General features: G+C 55.4%; 1 protein-coding gene, 1 long non-coding RNA gene and 1 pseudogene across 2 annotated transcripts; 2 read left to right on the top strand and 1 right to left on the bottom strand.

Moving 5' to 3' along the window:
• Window positions 1–514: 514 nt before the first annotated feature.
• On the top strand, window positions 515–1,361 carry LOC123808825 (annotated as a pseudogene).
• Window positions 1,362–4,435: 3,074 nt separating this feature from the next.
• On the top strand, window positions 4,436–12,731 carry PIF1 (PIF1 5'-to-3' DNA helicase). Its single transcript, XM_045822325.1, has 13 exons — window positions 4,436–4,507; window positions 5,220–5,775; window positions 6,665–6,797; window positions 6,883–7,008; window positions 7,131–7,284; window positions 7,376–7,490; window positions 7,572–7,678; window positions 8,877–9,016; window positions 9,351–9,457; window positions 10,195–10,282; window positions 10,423–10,568; window positions 11,417–11,608; window positions 11,827–12,731. Exons 2-13 carry the CDS (start codon window positions 5,239–5,241, stop codon window positions 11,884–11,886), a joined length of 1,905 nt encoding a protein of 634 aa, XP_045678281.1. The 5' UTR covers window positions 4,436–4,507; window positions 5,220–5,238; the 3' UTR covers window positions 11,887–12,731.
• LOC123808066 lies at window positions 12,238–13,923 on the bottom strand. Its single transcript, XR_006783758.1, has 3 exons — window positions 13,451–13,923; window positions 12,742–13,334; window positions 12,238–12,360 (listed from the first exon to the last, which is right to left on the bottom strand). It is a non-coding gene; the product is annotated as an uncharacterized LOC123808066 (long non-coding RNA).
• Window positions 13,924–16,259: the final 2,336 nt, after the last annotated feature.

Raw genomic sequence — 16,259 nt, 5'->3', positions numbered from 1 at the left:
TTAAAATAGTCAAATGAAGCCCTGGCTGGCGTAGCTCAATGGATTGAGTGTGGGCTGCAAACCAAAGCATTGCAGGTTTGATTCCCAGTCAAGGCACATGCCTGGGTTGCAGGCCACAGCCTCCAGCAACCGCACATTAATGTTTCTCTCTCTCTCCTTCTCCCTCCCTTCCCCTCTCTAAAAATAAATAAATAAAATCTTAAAAAATAGTCAAAATGGTAAATTTTATGTTATATATCTTTTACAACTTGAAAAAAAGTTTGAGAGCCAAAAGAAAAAGAAAAGTATTGGGGGAAAATCCATGTGACAATCTCTGTGCCTTCTCTAGAGGCAGTCTGGGGTACGGACAGAGAGCCCGGGGAATGGACACACTGTGGGAGTGGGTGTGCTAGGCCAGCTTGGAGGAGAAGGTAGAGGGAAGAGAACACCACCTGGAAACTGAGAGATCTTGGTTCACAATCCCGAATCTTTCACTTTCTAGTTGTATAACTGTACTTGTCTCATTCTCTCCAACATGGCTCAGCAACCATGCAGCATCTCAGAGGTGGTGCAGAGCCTGCTGCCCTCCCCCCCCCCCACCCCTTACCCGGCCCACACCAGGGATGTTGCTGCTGCTCCTGGGCTGTGCTTGTATTCCATGGACAATGAAGATAACTGGTTCTACTCCCTGTCCACCCTGCTGTCCAAGGAGGAGACCAGCAACCTCTACAAGAAGATCCAGTTCCACAATGTGAAGCCTGAGTGGCTGGATGCCTACACCAGCCTGATGGAGGCTCTGTTGCCCAAGCTGCACCTGGATGAGGACCACCTCTGCTGGCTGGGGGGCAACTGGGACACATGGTACAGGGAGTAGGACCAGGCATTCTGACGCATTCTGAGAATATCTGTGGCAATCTCAGGTGGCTACCCAGCCCTCGTAGATTGCATGAACAAGCTCAAAATCAAGAAGTACCTGGAATCTCGAAAGGAGCAGAACCAGATGCTGCTGACCAGGAGAAACCAGATGCTCCTTGAGTTCAGCTTCTGGAAGGAGCCACAGCCAAGAGCAGGCCCCAATATCTATGAGCTGAGGACACACAAGCTTAATCCAGGAACCATGATCAAGTGCAGGAACAACTGGGCTGGGCTGTCAAGTACCGGCAGGAGAACCAGGAGGCAGTGGGTGGCTTCTTCTCACAGATAGGAGGGCTCTACATTATGCACCATCTCCGGGCCCAGAGAGACCTGCACTCTTGGAGGGAGACTAGAAATGCTGTCTGGAGGAGGAGGGGCCAGGAAAAAATATCTACTACACAGTCCCCTTGGTGCAACACATGGAGTCTTGGGTCGTGATCCCTTTGAAGATCTTGCCTCTCCAGTGATGCTGCTGCTAGATCTGCCTCCTTCCGCTTCTCCCTCAGGGCAGGGGAGCTCCCAGTCCTACTGTCTTGGCATTCTCTTGGATCTTGGAGGACTGTGGGGACCAGTGTTCAGCTCAGACAACGGGGAGCTTAAAGATGACAGGGTTCTGGGGAAATATGAGCTCTTCCCAGGCCCTTTCTACCTTCTCTCTCCACTCCTTCACCAGTGCAGGAAGCAGCTTTTAATTTCTCTGAATGAAGAACTTTGTAAATGTCTTCTCACATTTCTCCATAAGATTCCTCATCTCAAGGCTGCCAATCCCCCATTAGCAGCATGAAAATCCTCAGTTTAGTTGCACAAAAGGTAGTGTGTTCAGTGGTTAGAGGTAGGGTGGGAAGGGAAGAGGTCCAACCAGGCCAAGCTCTCAGGAATTCTCTGGTCTCCGCTGGGCCACCCACTTGGTGGACAATCTGAACCAAGTCCCCCCTGCTAGGGAAAAGCCTAGAACTGCCTCAAGAAGTAAGGGGGAGACCCTCACGTTAGCAAAGTCAGCAGGAAGTCACCTATTCCACCCAGAAAGGCTGGGAAGAGGAAGCTGGGAAGGATCTGGGGTGGGAAACAGGATGGAACAGGAACAAAAATCTGGAACCAGGAGCCCAGAAGGCAGAACTTAGAATTCAGAACTTGGGTTTGACCTGCAGTTAGAATACAGAATGGGGAAAATAAAACAGGGGAGAGACCGCTTGAAGAGGGGTTCCTAATACAAAACATTTGGAGAGAGGCTCATCTGTTTCTACATGAGGTTGAAAATGTGAATGTGTTGTTCCAGTCCTTCTGTGCAGGGAGATTCTCCTGCCTTTCCTTTTCCTTCCTGCAGGCAAATGAGCAGGTCAGGGCCTGTGTTTCCCTCAACCTGCATCCCTTCTCTCCCTCTTCACATTCTATCAGCCCCACCCCCATTCTAGTGGGCACCAGGTGTGTAGATTGAGGTCAGTGACTTTGGGGGCTTCCTCAGTGACCCCCACACCTCATGAACCTCTGGGTAGCTTGACTCTGCCTTCCTTTCAGGAAAAGTTGTGCTGGAATTGTTGATGGAACCAATTAAATGTTTATTATTTAAAAACCCTGGCTGGTGTGGCTCAGTGGATTGAGCACTGGACTGCAAAGCAAAGGGCTGCCAGTTCAATCCCAGTCAGGGCACATGCCTGGGTTGCGGGTGAGGTCCTCAGTGGGGGTGCACGAGAGGCAACCATGCATTGGGGTTTCTCTCCCTCTCTTTCTCCCTCCTTTCCTCTCTCTCTAAAAATAGAAAGAAAGAAAGAAAGAGCCAAAACTTTAGTGCTGCATTAAAAAAAAACACATTTGTTTCTTATTGCTGTTGCTACTGTATCAAATTACAACAAATTTAGTAGCTTAGAACAACACAGACTTATTATCTTGTAGTTCTGGAAGTTTGAAATGTGTCTTACTGAGTTAACATCAAGAACTGCATTCTTTTTTCTGGAGACCCTAGGGGGCAACCCACTTCCTTGTCTTTTCCAGCTTCTAGAAACCTGTATTCTCTGGCTTGGCTCAAGGCCTTTTCTTCCACCTTCAAAGCTAGCAGTAATATCTTCAAATCTCTCACTTTCATCCTCCCCACCCCCTCTGCTTCCTTCATAACGTCTCTGACTCTCCTGTCTCCTTCTTTCCCTTATAAGAACCCTTGTGATTCCATTGGGCCCACCCAGACAATCCAGGATAATCTCCCCATCTCAAGAACCTTAATTTATTACATCTGCGATGTCCCTTTTGCCATGTAAGGTAACATACTCACAAGTCCTGGGGATCAGGATGTGGACATGGGGAGCTGGCCTTTCTCTGCCTACTGCAGTGACTTTGAAATTTTATGCAACTCACACTTATAAGTCAAGACTACACTGAAGAGGAAACACATTTCTCGAAATTTTTTCCTAATAGTTTTATTGAGATATAATCCACATACCATACTTTACCCATTTAAAGCAAACAATGCAAATAGGTTTTTCAGTAGTCCCAGAGTTGTTTTCAACTTTTCATCACATTTTCACCTTTTCCCCGTTTTGTTGTTGTGGTTTTTTTTTTTTACATTTGTGGAAACAAAGGCTTGAGGCATTAAGGAAACTTGCTCAGGGTAACCTCTAATGGCAGGACTGGGGCATTGCAAGGGCCGTCAGGAGCTGGGATTCCACTCCAGGCTTGGACTCCCTTCTTTAAGACCTATCATCACCTGGGAGCGACGCGGTGCAGTAGAGAAACACACAGGTGCTTCGACCAGGTTAGACTTGGGTTCAAGGCTTTATTTCTGCTATCTACAAGCTATGTGATCTTTGGTAAACCTCTTGGAGCCTTGGTTTCCTTATTTGCAAAATGAGGACTATAAAAATAAATGGGGAGTCAGGGAGAGGGGACCAGACTCACCTGTAAGATCCCTCCCAGTTTTGTAATTCCAAGCATCGATGGCGGGGAGAGGAGGAATAATTAAAAATAAGTTCCCCAAGTATCCAGGGCAACAAAGGGATGGATAAGTATTCTCTGTAAACGAACTCAGTGCTTCCCTGGGACAGGCCTCAGACTTACTCACTGTTCGGCCTCAGCAGGGTGGCATAGACAATGCGTAAAACGACCCTTACAAAGGCAGAGAAGGGGTGGGAAGAGTTGAGGCCTTGAGGTGGTCTCCCCAGGAGTGGGCGATGATCCTGCCAGTAGAAACAGAGGTGGGAGGGATCGGTGAAAGCTCTTCCCCTAGCCAAGTTCAGTCGCTGTGTAAGAGCTAGATGGGAGGGGGAATGATTAGGACGGATGGTTCTGAAAATAAATCTTCAGAGCGGAGTTGGGTGACACCACACCACGTGCGGCGCAGCTGCAGCCCCCTGGCTGTCTCCCGCCACGCCCACTTGTCCACTGCCGCGGAGTGCTCCGTCACCACGATAAGTCTCCTTCCTCCAGCGTGCGATTGGTACAGCCCAAGCTGGGTTGCGGAGCGGGGCGGGGGGGGGGCACGCCCCTGGCTCTGATTGGCTGGAAAATTTAAAGATCCGGCCACGGATAGGGTGATTTTCTACTGCTAGTATTTGAAAGTTTCTGGAGCCTGAGCGACGCCGGCAGGTCCGCTCTGTTCAGCTAGTTCTTCCGAGTACCAGCGCAAGTGAGTGTCTACCCGATCTCAGAGTTGGGAGCAAGAGAACCCGCTTCTTTCCGGGGTCTCTGCCGGGAGGGTGCAAGCGAGAGGGTTAGTCGGAGGGAACACACGCTCCAGGGCCGCAGGGTCCTCACCACGATTTCCCTAGCCAAATACTCTGCCCCTTCCCCACCTTGGTGATGGGAAGCGCCAGGGCTTCGGAATCACACTACCCAGGACTCCTGCCGGCCGTGTGGGCTCTCCCAGCCCGCTTCCACTTTTGCACACGGGGAATAGCGAGACACGCGCGGCTGCGTGTAAACCAGTGAGCTTACCTGGAAGGCGATAACTACCTGTCAGCGCCCTTGCTCATGTCCTTACGTGCGATTCCCCTGCTTCCCGGGGAAAGGACTCTGAGTATCCCATGCCCTCCCTGGGTCTCCTCGAAGCTGACTTCTTTTCTGTTCAGGGTCTCCCTTCTACTGCGGCCCTGGCCGGACAGCCGAGGCCCCTTCCCTCAAACCAAGGGGCATTTGACGCTGCCCATCCGCCGCTCTGGAAATTATTGTGCAGGACAGTAATTTCTAAGTGAATTTCCTGAGTTGGCCCCAGGATCCTTTATCCCTCACTGTGACGTCTTGTGTTACCTGTGTGGCCTTGACCTGGCTCCGCCTCACGGCTCTATAACACCTGTTACGTCCTTGAGTCCCCGTTACCCCTGTGCTCCGATCTTTTGCAGACTTGCAGAGGCGGTGGCGATGCTGTCGGACACTCTGGCAGCGGCAGCTGAATGTGAGGACTCGGAGTTGCGGTGCCGCGTGACTGTGGAAGAGCTGAGCCCGGGCGGGCAGCCGCGAAGGCGCAAGGCCCTGCGCACCGCGGAGCTGAGCCTGGGTCGCAATGAGCGGCGTGAGCTGATGCTGCGGCTGCAGGCGCCCGGGCCCGCGGAGCGCCCTCGCTGCTTCCCCCTGCGCGCCACGCGCCTCTTCACACGCTTCGCCGCCTCCGGGCGCAGCGCGCTGCGGGTCCCCGCGGACGGCGCTCCCGGGGCCGGCGCGGTGCAGTTGCTGCTCTCAGACTGCCCCCCAGACCGCCTGCGCCGCTTCCTCCGTACTCTGCGCCTCAAACTGGCTTCGGCCCCGGGTCCCGGGCCGCCCTCCGCCCGCACGCAGCTGCTTGGCCCGCGGTCCCGCGACTTCTTCACCATCAGCCCTGTGCAGCCGGAGGAGCTGCGACGCGCAGCAGACACCCGGGGCCCAGACACCACGCTGGCGAAGCGGCCCCCGAAGTCCCAGGTGGGGGCAGAGCCCCAACATCGTGAGGACATGAAAGGGGGAACACCTTGGGTGTGAGACTGGGTGTGCCACCAAGTTGGAAAAGACCAAGGAGACCCAAGTTTGGGGGGAACATGTTGTCTCAGAGGAGATGCCCACTGGACATCTGAGTATGACAGAGATGTGGGAATTGGGCGGATGTTTCTCATAGTGAAATCCCTGAGACCAGATAAGCCAGAATAGGGAAAGGGGGCCCAGGTCACATTTAAAGAGAAAGCAGAGAAGGAAGGCCTGAAAAGGAGACTTCAAAAGAAAAGAATGTAGACCCCCTGGAAAAGAAGGCAAGCTTTGGGGCAAATGAAGTGGTCAGCAGTACCCAGGCAGCCAACAGGTCCAAACAGATGGGGGTAGGGACAAAGTCTGGTGGTCTTGACAGTTTCTGAACTGGGGCAGATGAATTGCAGACCACTGGGGTTTGAGACCAAGCTGGTGAGAAGATGGAGATGGGGCCAGAAGGAGCCCTGGGTGGGCAAGCTTTTGATTGGGTGTTTCAGGATGAGAGATGTTTGTGGCAGGAAGAGAAGTGAGAAGGAAGGATGGGTGACAGGACCAGAAGAAGTAGGGAAAGAAGTAGGGAACCCAGGGGAAGGCCCAGACCCACACAGTGGGGTCTTCATGGAGCCAGGAGTCAGAGGAGACCCAGGCTTGGTCCCTTCCTCAAGGAGAGACCTGGACTCCAGTCTTATTGGCAAGATCTCCGGGTGAACCAAGGCTACCCAAGGGCTCCAAGGAAGGAAGACAGCAGAGACACAAGGGCTACCAGGCCTAACATCGCGCCTGGGCCCAGAAGGGTGGCGGCAGCAATGCCTAGAGAGAGGCGGGAGGCTCTGAGACAGTCCTGTCTCCCCAGGAAGGCCCAAGGTGGCCCCTGCCGGTGAAGAGGCTCAGCTTGCCCCCCACCAAACTACAGCTTTCTGAGGAACAGGCCGAGGTGCTGAGGGTCGTCCTGAAAGGCCAGAGCATTTTCTTCACTGGAAGTGCAGGTTGTGGGGGACAGAGTGAGGGGGGCAGAGAATGGTGGTGGGGTAAGTTGGAGGAGAGGTGGTCTTGACTTTGCCCTCTGCCCAGGGACAGGGAAGTCTTATCTGCTGAAGCGTATCCTGGGCTCACTGCCTCCTACAGGCACTGTGGCCACTGCCAGCACTGGGGTGGCAGCCTGCCACATCGGGGGCACCACCCTCCATGCCTTTGCAGGTAAGTGAGGGCCCCTGGGGTTGGAGCTGGGAGCAAGCCAGGCCTGTGGGAAGGGAGGAAGGGAAAGTCAGGTTTGAGACAGGACTGGGGTCTCTGCCCAGGCTGACTAATGTCGCTCACAGGCATCGGCTCGGGTCAGGCTCCCCTGGCCCAATGTGTGGCCCTGGCCCAGAGGCCAGGTGTGCGGCAGGGCTGGTTGAGCTGCCAGCGGCTGGTCATTGATGAGATCTCCATGGTGGAGGCGGACTTATTTGACAAGCTAGAGGCCGTGGCCAGGTCAGTATGTGCAGTGAGGGCTGGGGCCTTCTGGTTTCCCATGAGGAACCTGCCCACCCTCACCCCTAAAGCATGGCTTGCTTCTCTCCAGAGCTGTCCGGCAGCAGAATAAGCCATTCGGAGGGATCCAGCTCATCATCTGTGGGGACTTCCTACAGCTGCCACCTGTAACCAAGGGCTCCCAGCCCCCGCAGTTCTGCTTCCAGGTGCCTACCACTCACCCTCCTGTCCTGCCTCCCCCCCAGAGGTCTGCTCTGCTCCTTGACACCCCCACCTACCCCCACCAGGCCAAGAGCTGGAGGAGGTGTGTCCCAGTGACCCTGGAGCTGACCAAGGTGTGGAGGCAGGCAGACCAGACCTTCATCTCTCTGCTGCAGGCTGTGAGGCTGGGCAGGTGGGCTCTGTGAACAGAGAAGGGGTCACAGATGAGCATCCAAGTGTGTGTCACAGAGGAGCATGTGGGCCCAGAGAAGGGGAAGAAATGCTTCCTGGGCCTGTAGGAGACGGTCACTCTGTGAACACCGAGACCCTGCCTCCCCCAGGGCTGGGTCCCCACTACCCACACAGGGCCTGGCACAGAGTAGGCGTCAGGGAACTACAGGCAGATGGACACACAAGAGGAGCTCAGAGATGTCAGTACTCTTATTTCACAGATGCAGAAACTGGGGTTCAATGAGGTGAAGAGACTTGCCCCATGTCACAGCTAGAAGTGACTGAGCTGGGATTTAGACCTAGGTCTGAGTCTAAAACCCAGGCTCCTTCCACTCTTAAAGCCTGTGGGGTCACTTGGTGGGAGAGGGGAGGTTGATCCCAGCCCAGCTGGGACAAAAGGTTGAAATGCTATGACCACTCTAACATGGGAGTGGACAGGCCAGGAGGGCTGAGCCTTGAAAGCCAGGTCAGACTGGGACGGTCCTGAGGAAGGAAGGTGGCAGTGAGCTGCTCTCTATGCCTGGGGACAGGAGGCAGGGAGGGAGGTGCACAGCTGGCACCAGCACGCACGGGGGCAAGAGGAAGGCCGAGTAGCGAAGCAGGAGAGATGGGCCCAAGGTGGCCCCCATCCTCCCACAGGAGTTGCTGCTGCACCCAGGCTTCCCTGGGTGGAGGAAGGCTGAAGATGGGAGGAAATAGAAACACGGGTTTAATTTTTTTCCCCTAAGGCAGCAGGCTGGGGGCTAGAAAATTGTCCTCTAGAGGCTGATCTGACTAGGCTACCAGCATTACAGGTATCAACATCAGTGCCTGGTCTAGGTCCTCTGAGCCTCCAGACTGTGCGCACTCAGCATGTCACGTGTCGTGGGGAGCACTGGGGACAGGAAGGTGTCTAGCCCCTTCCTGGGGGCAGGCACAGAAAAGGGTACCCACACAAGACCACAGCCAAGCACCCCATATATCCCATGCTCGGTCCCCATGTACAGGGCCCAAGTGGGAAACAGACAAACTGGGCAGCCTGGGGCCAGCCAGTCTTGCACTGGTGACCCTTTCCCGTCCCCAGGCCTGACCCGTGGACGGCTGCTTGGGCCATACCACCCTCGTGCCCCACCTTCCCTGGTGTTCAGGTGGGCTCTGCCCTAACAGTCCAGCCCCCACAGGTGCTCAGAGGAGGTGACCCGCCAGCTGAAGGCTACAGCCACCCACCAGGTGGGGCGAGATGGGATTGTGGCCACGAGGCTCTGTACCCACCAGGATGATGTGGCCCTTACCAATGAGAGGCGGCTGCAGGAACTGCCAGGTGAGCAGTGAGCCAAGGCTGGGCAAGACCAACTGGGAGGGGCTCTCAGGCAGGTAATGCCCCTCCCAGGCAGCCTGGACCTTTGGGGTCATGTGGATATCTAGGCCCCAACCTTTGTGGCCATGAGGCCCTTACATTTGCAGAGGTAACTGATTTTGAGTGGTGTGATCTTGAAAGGGTCAAGATCACGCAGCCAGTAAATGCTGGAAATGAGTCTTAAATCCAGGTCTCTGATTCTAAAGCCCCAGCTAGGCCTAAGCTACCTCCCCCCCTGCCCTGGTCTGATATGTTTTTGGAAACTAAGCCATTAGTGACTAGTAATCTCTTTTCCCAGGTAAGGTACACAGCTTTGAGGCTATGGACAGTGACCCTGAGCAAGCACGGACCCTGGATGTCCAGTGTCCCGTTAGCAAGCTCCTTCAGCTGAAGCTGGGGGCCCAGGTGAGTGGAAAGCAGGGCCTAGACCCTGGGAGCTTGGGCCTCCCCCACCTTTGCCCCTCTGCCCAGGCTGCTCCACAGCCAGAGCGCCCAGCTGCGACCTCAGCCAACTCCCTTCCTCCTCTTCCCACCCACCTTCCTGTCTTCAGCTTTCCACTCCCCTCCTGTTTCACTGCCTGGAGCTCCAAGCAGTGTTGCTTTGGATAAGTCCCTTGCCCTTGCTGGTGCTTGGTTTTCTTGTCTCTAAACCGGGGAGAGAAATATCTACCCCACACAGTTGTCCTCTGTACTATACCCTACAATGTACGAGCCTTCCTTCTACCATGTTGGGGCTGGGCCAGAGGGGAGCCTTTCCTCGGGCTCTGAAGGGCAACCTAAGGGGGAAAGGCAGGCACCATGTGGTTGGAAGAGGAATGGCAGGATCTGGGGGCTGTTCCTCAAGACTGTGGCCCACACACACACCTCACGAGAGATGTGGAAGTTTTCAAAGCCCTGACGTCTGTTGCCTTATTGCTCTTTACCCGCTCCTGAGCAAAGCCTTTCCCCTTGACACGAGGGGAAACTGAGACCTGGGGAAATAAAGCATCTTGCTGCAGGGGGCACAGTTAGCTAAGGATTAGGACTCAGTGTCCCTCCATGGCGGGCCCAGCCTCTCAGAACCGCAGCAGCAACCGCTGCCCCTGAGGCCAGGCATGGGCATGGGGCAGCTCTCTGAGCCCCCCGTTCCCTCTCCCCTGCAGGTGATGCTGGTGAAGAACTTAGCGGTGTCCCGAGGCCTGGTGAATGGCGCCCGAGGGGTGGTAGTCGGGTTCGAGACGGAGGGGAGAGGTGAGTGATGGGGGCGCAGTCCTACTGTGTGGGGCAGCAGGCCCCCCAGGTAAGTGTGAGGATGGAAAGGTGAGGCCTGCGCCTCACCTCTGAGCCCTGAAATGGGGCTGAAAAGTTGGACTTCTCCATGCCTCCCTCAGGGCTGCCCCAGGTGCGGTTTCTGTGTGGAGTCACGGAGGTCATCCGTGCTGACCGCTGGACAGTGCAGGCCACTGGGGGCCAGCTCCTCAGCCGGCAGCAGCTGCCCCTCCAACTGGCCTGGGCGATATCCATCCACAAGAGCCAGGTGAGCAGCCAGTGTGGGGGATGGGGGCATGGCGGGGCCGAGGGGGTACAAAATAGGTCTGGGGCATGTTAAAGGGGGCCTTAAAGGCTTTATGGAGGGGGAGTTGAACTTGCCCTGGATGGAAAGTTCCAGACCAGTTGTAGAATAAATCTTTTTTTAGGCTTTATTTATTTTTAGAGAGAGGGGAAGGGAGAGAGGGAGAGAAACATAGATGTGAGAGAAAAACATTAATTGGCTGCCTCTAGCATACCCCCAACCAGAGACCTGGCCCGTAACCCAAGCAGGTGCTCTGAATGGGAATCGAGCCAGTAACTTCTCAGTTCATAGGCCAGTGCTCAACCCGCTGAGCCACACCAGCCAGGGCTAAACCTTTCTTTAGTGAATTTCTCATCCCACCTCTCTTCCTTTCCCCTCTGTCATCTCCTGCCCTGCCATTTTCTGAGCCACTACCAGACATGTCAAATTTAATACTTTAACAACTGTATGAGGTATAGATGAAATAATCACTCCTGTTGGTACAGAGGAGGAAGCCAAAGCTCAGAGAGGTTAAGTAGCTTGTCCAAGGCCACACAGCTAGTGAGAGGCAGAGCCAGGATTCCTTTCCATGGCTGTCTGACCCAAGCCTGAGCTCTTCCTTTCGCCCCCATCCCGCTCTGTCATCCTGGCTCTGTCTCCTGGAGCCCCTCCTACTCAGATGCCCAGCCAGGGTCACCAGGGTCACCTTGAGAATCTCTGGGCTGGGCGAGGACATCCAGGGGCAATAGCTGGGCTGGTGACATAAGGTCAGGCTCTTGGACACAAAAGACTTCAGGCAGAGCTGGCTCCACTGCTGTCTCTCCATCCCGCAGGGCATGTCCCTGGATTGCGTGGAGATCTCTCTGAGCCGTGTGTTTGCCAGTGGCCAGGCCTACGTGGCCCTTTCCCGAGCCCGCAGCCTGCAGGGCCTGCGTGTTCTGGACTTTGACCCCACGGTGGTTCGCTGTGACCCCCGTGTCCTGCGCTTCTATGCCACCCTGAGGCGGAGCAGTGACCTTGGACTGGTAAGAGGGAGTTACCCAGTGGTGGGCCACATAGCTGTGGGCCACCTCGGTGCTAGAACAGAGGAAAGGCCAAGAGACCCTGAGTAGGAAAGGCCAAGATGGAGCCTTCTCTGGCTCTGCTGGGGACAAGGGCAGGAGGAAGGAGATGCTGGCCCCCCAGGTTGTGGCCCTGAGGGACAGTAGGAGTCCGTGACTTGGGCTCTCTGGCTTCAATCTAGGAGTCCCCCAGTGACGATGAGGCAGCCTCGGACCAGGAGAATGTGGACCCAAATCTTTGAGCCGCAGAGAGAAGACAAAGGATGGTCTCCCCCTCCTCCTGCTCCCTGGCCAGTCAGGGCACAGCAGAGGGAGGCTGTGCCCCTTTCTCCCTTCACTGGGGCCTCTCAGCCTCCTGCAGGGGTCTGGGCATAGTGCTTCGCACCCATTTGCCCTCTGTGCCTCAGTTTCTCCCCTTGCCCTGGGTGAGCTGCTTCCAGGGTCAGGAGTAACCTTTTCTGTGCTCGTTGAGAGTGGGCCTCTGGTGGTGCCTGGTGTTAGAGCACAGAGCTGTCTGTGAGGGCTGGCTGCAGGCCCGTGGGCATGAATGCTGCCCCCTTCAGGTTGCAGACGGGAGAGGCGCTCCAGGGGCAGGAATAGGTTGCGTTGGTCCTGTGGGACTCCGGGGGAGAACAGGCCCCAAATCGGGAAGGGAACCTGAGGTGATTTCCCAGCCAGGCCCAGCCTAGCACAGCCAGGACAGATGCCTCCTGAGCCTGGCAACATGAGAACATGCACAGCAAACTGTGAGCCCGTGTTTAAGCTGCTTTTAGGGGGAAGAAACAGTGTGTAGGGATTGAAGCGCATGTTCTCAGATTGTATTTATTTTGGGCTAATAAACATGTGAACTGTGTAAGGACTGTGAGTTGAGTCTTCTGCTCCCTTTAAGAAGGTCCCCCTCCCCGGGGCACTGACTGTTCCTAGTCCCTGGTCCCCTGCCCCCAGAGGCTAAGCCTGTGGCCCTGCCTCCAGCCCTGCCTGTGCACCCAGATGTTAACGCCCTGGTGGCTGAGCTCCCGGACCCTTCTGTGAGGTTTCCTTAATGTCCCTGGCTACCAGTATTTGGAAAGCCGAGTGACCTGAGGTGGATGACTCACCGTGAAATGACCAGGTAAGTCGCTGTCACCCAGCAGTCAGGTAAAGACAAACTGGAGAACCTGCACGGTGAGAAATGGGCCCGTTGCAGCATCTGAAGCGGCTAAAACTTTCTCACTTTGGGCCTTTCTGAAAACCTAGTTTGGACATTTTGATGGGGGAGGGATCACAAACAAACTAGCTTCAGTCGATCACAAAGCTGACGGAAGTTGCTCGGGGGCCTTCACAGACCGCTGGAAACTGTTAAGTTTTCCTGCTCATGAGCGAAAGGTGTAAACCCAGTTACGGAGGAAGCATGGGTTGGCAGCTCCATAAAGTGATGACTGGTAATATAATAGAATCTCTAATGATGGGAGGGATTGAGAATAATGAAACCATGCTGATGGCTGGGGAACAGGAAATGTGAATGTGTGGAGGCATTTATCCTCGTCTCCCAAAAGCCAGCGGGGGCCCCGATGCGCAGAGTAGGCGCTCAGAGAGTGTCTGGTTGAATGGTGCAGGCCTTCGATGTGGGGGCTCAGTGCTGTGGTGGTTCAGGGGGGCTGCAGGACCTCATGGCTTCACTGTGGGCCTCGTGGAGGAGGCAGAGCTAAGCCTGTGAAGAATTTCACTGATGGTTAAAACTCAGAAGATACACCTGGCTTTCCATCCTGGTTTTGCCACTTGCCAGCTGTGTGATGTTACTCCACCTCTCTGAGAGGGTCTCCTCACCTGTGAGTGTAGGTTGTAACTTCCTTTCACAGAGGGTCGTTGGAAGACAGGCCTGTCACGTGGCAGGATCTCAGTAAGTAGCTGTCACTAACAGTTGTGATTGCCAATGGTTATCACTGAGACGTCCAGTTCCTACACCGGCTCCTTTGGCAGACGAGATCTGGAGCCTCGGAGGCGTGCCGGCAGGGCCCCTGGACAACCTCTGACGGTCTGCCTCTTGCTATCACCCTTCTTGGCCTGGAGGAGTCAACTGCTTTTCCGTAGCATCAACCCTTTTCTCTGCCCCCAATAGCAGACGCTCCCCTCCTACTAGGTCCAGCTGTTAACAGGTCACACCGTCACCCTGCCCTCAGGAAGCTTACGATCCCATCGTACCTTGCATGTTTCACTCCTTCCACTTGACACACAGTTTGGGGACATCCAGTTTAGCACAGATGGCATTGTCTCGTGTTTTCTAGCAGCCCTGCATCCTTTGGGGTTCTTGGATGGAAACAGGAGAAACTGACTCAGGATAACTTAAGCAGGCAAGGAAGGTAATGGAACAGAAGGTTAGCTCAGAGAAGTGGTATGAAGCCCAGAAAACCAAGGCTTGGAAATAAGTGGTAACTGGGGAGGCTAGAACAACTGGCAAGAGTGGAGCTGGGAGCCACTGGCCAGGAGGACCTTTGTGGCCACCCCTGGACACCAAGCACAGCCACCAGGGGAAGGAGTCCTGTCCTCTTCTGCCTCCTCTCACATGGCCCAGTCCAGACCTAAAGGCAAGTATGCAACTGGGTGGGCTCGGTCTCCCACGCAGGTCCTGCAGCCACCGGCAAGAGGCTGAGTGTGCAATGAAGGTGCAAGGGGTACCAGGGCTCTGCGGGCAGATGACTTACATCGTCCCCTGGAGCTGAACTGTTGAGCACGCCTGAGGGCCTCTCCTGGCATTCTCCTCTGTGCTTCCACCCTCAACACACACTGCCAAGGCGCCTGCCCTGCCCAGCCTGTCCCCTCACCCAGGCACCGATGTCCACTTTCCCTGGTCTCGTGTGGACCTGCCCTCCTTCAAGATGTCTTCCTCACAGGACTGCCTGGCCATCAGAAAGTCCTGCCCTTAGCAATCCCTTCTCATTGTGAAGAGACTCTCCAGAAGGCCCCTGGAGAAAGGGAAACTCGTTCTCTGAGCAGGGAAGCTGCAGACACACCTGCCTGCCGGGGCAGGTCGGCACAGCGGGTTGTCTTGGCAGGTGGTATCCAAGCAACCGCACAGCTCTTTATTTTCTTGACATCTAATTTAATCTGACTTCTAGCCTGTATCCCTGGGGGTGTCAGGAAACCCCATCTCAGCCAGTATTGGGGAGCTCCCCACCCCCGGGGTCTTACAGGCAGGGAGGGAGCCTTGTAAGAGCAGGGGAGGCTAGAACCACTGGCAAGAGTGGAACTGGGAGCCAGGGCCTCCTGGTGGCTGCTAACACCCCCAGTGACCAGTGTCCACAGGCCACAACCCTGCCCAGGCTGAGAGTGGGGTAGGGGGGCGGCTTGGCTTTCTGAGCCACCTCCCTGTGGTCCTCTCCGGGGACCCTGTAATCATTTTCCCCTTCTCAGTTTTGGGGAGCCTCCTCTTTCTGACTCTTCTTCCCCTCAACATAACCCCCTCAAGGAATTGGACCCAGGAAGCAAAAGCCAGAAGAATAGGTCCTCAGACAGCTTCCCTTGAGGCAAAGCAACAGAAAGGCCTGGTGACCCCTGAGGTTTCGGGGGCAGGGGTGAATGGGTAAGTGTGGGCAGAACAAAGGAGGAAACGTCCCCAGTTATCTTGTCATGCTGAGATAAAGCAGACTTTGTCTTATTCATTCATTCCTTCCGCAAACCTTTATCCGGTGCCTCTAATAAGCCAGGTGCTGGACTGGACACTGGAGACCCCCAGGTAAACCAGAGTGATGGGGCCCTGCCTCGGGACCCTGTGGCCAAGGGCGGGAGACCAGTTCTAAACACACAAACAAGATAGCCTCACACTGTGACCAGTGCTGAAGAATCAGATAACATCAGATGACAGAGTCCCTGCTGGGGGGGAGAGGAAAGGGGCTCCAGGCAGATGCCTTCCCCGCTCACACCTCCCTGACTTGGCTGCATGATTCTAGCAAACCTGAAATGGCCACATGAATCCTTCATGACTTGCCTGAAACGTCACCTCCTTTGTGTCCCAGGACCTGGCCCTGCCCCTTCCTAGGCAGAATGGCCAGGTCCAGCCACTGAGCACATCCACTGTGCAGTCCTTGGCTGTGGAGGGGTCGTACCACAATGCTCCTGAGAATAGGGGTGAGTCAGCACCGCCCCCCCCCCCGCCCCCACCTGTCTCAGCCTTTGTGCCTGGCCCAGCACAGGGGATGGAGCAGGCCAAGGGCAGAGAACACATACATAAAGGAATGCGAGTGTGGACAGCCTGGGGGGACCGTGAGCCTGCCTGAGTATGCTGCCCGGGCAATGGGGTGTCCCACTGCCTGGGGGACCCCTTGACTTCTGTTTTCTCCCTAGTTGCCCAGTCGTAGTGTAGGGATTTCCTACTCTCTCCCCCCATCTCCAGAAGGAAGGCTGGAGGTGAGTTTGTCAGGAGGACAAGTTGGAGGAAGCCATTCAGGAAAAGGAAAAGGGAACTGCGTAGTACACACGCACAGAGGTGTGGACGCTGGAGTTCGAGGGCCCTCTTTATTACAGACTTTAAAGCGGGAGATGGGCCTGGGGGAGGGAGGCCGACCCCTGAGGGCTCAGCACTGGGTCCCACTTCCCGCAGGCCCCCATAGCTCTCCCTTGCCTCACAACCCCCTCCTCA

This window comes from Phyllostomus hastatus, unplaced genomic scaffold (genome assembly GCF_019186645.2).
Source record: "Phyllostomus hastatus isolate PE091 unplaced genomic scaffold, TTU_PhHast_1.1 phas_scaffold_501, whole genome shotgun sequence".
Lineage (NCBI taxonomy): Eukaryota > Metazoa > Chordata > Mammalia > Chiroptera > Phyllostomidae > Phyllostomus > Phyllostomus hastatus.
The sequence above is the reverse complement of the archived record's forward strand: the minus strand, read 5'-3'. Positions and strand labels throughout refer to the sequence as shown.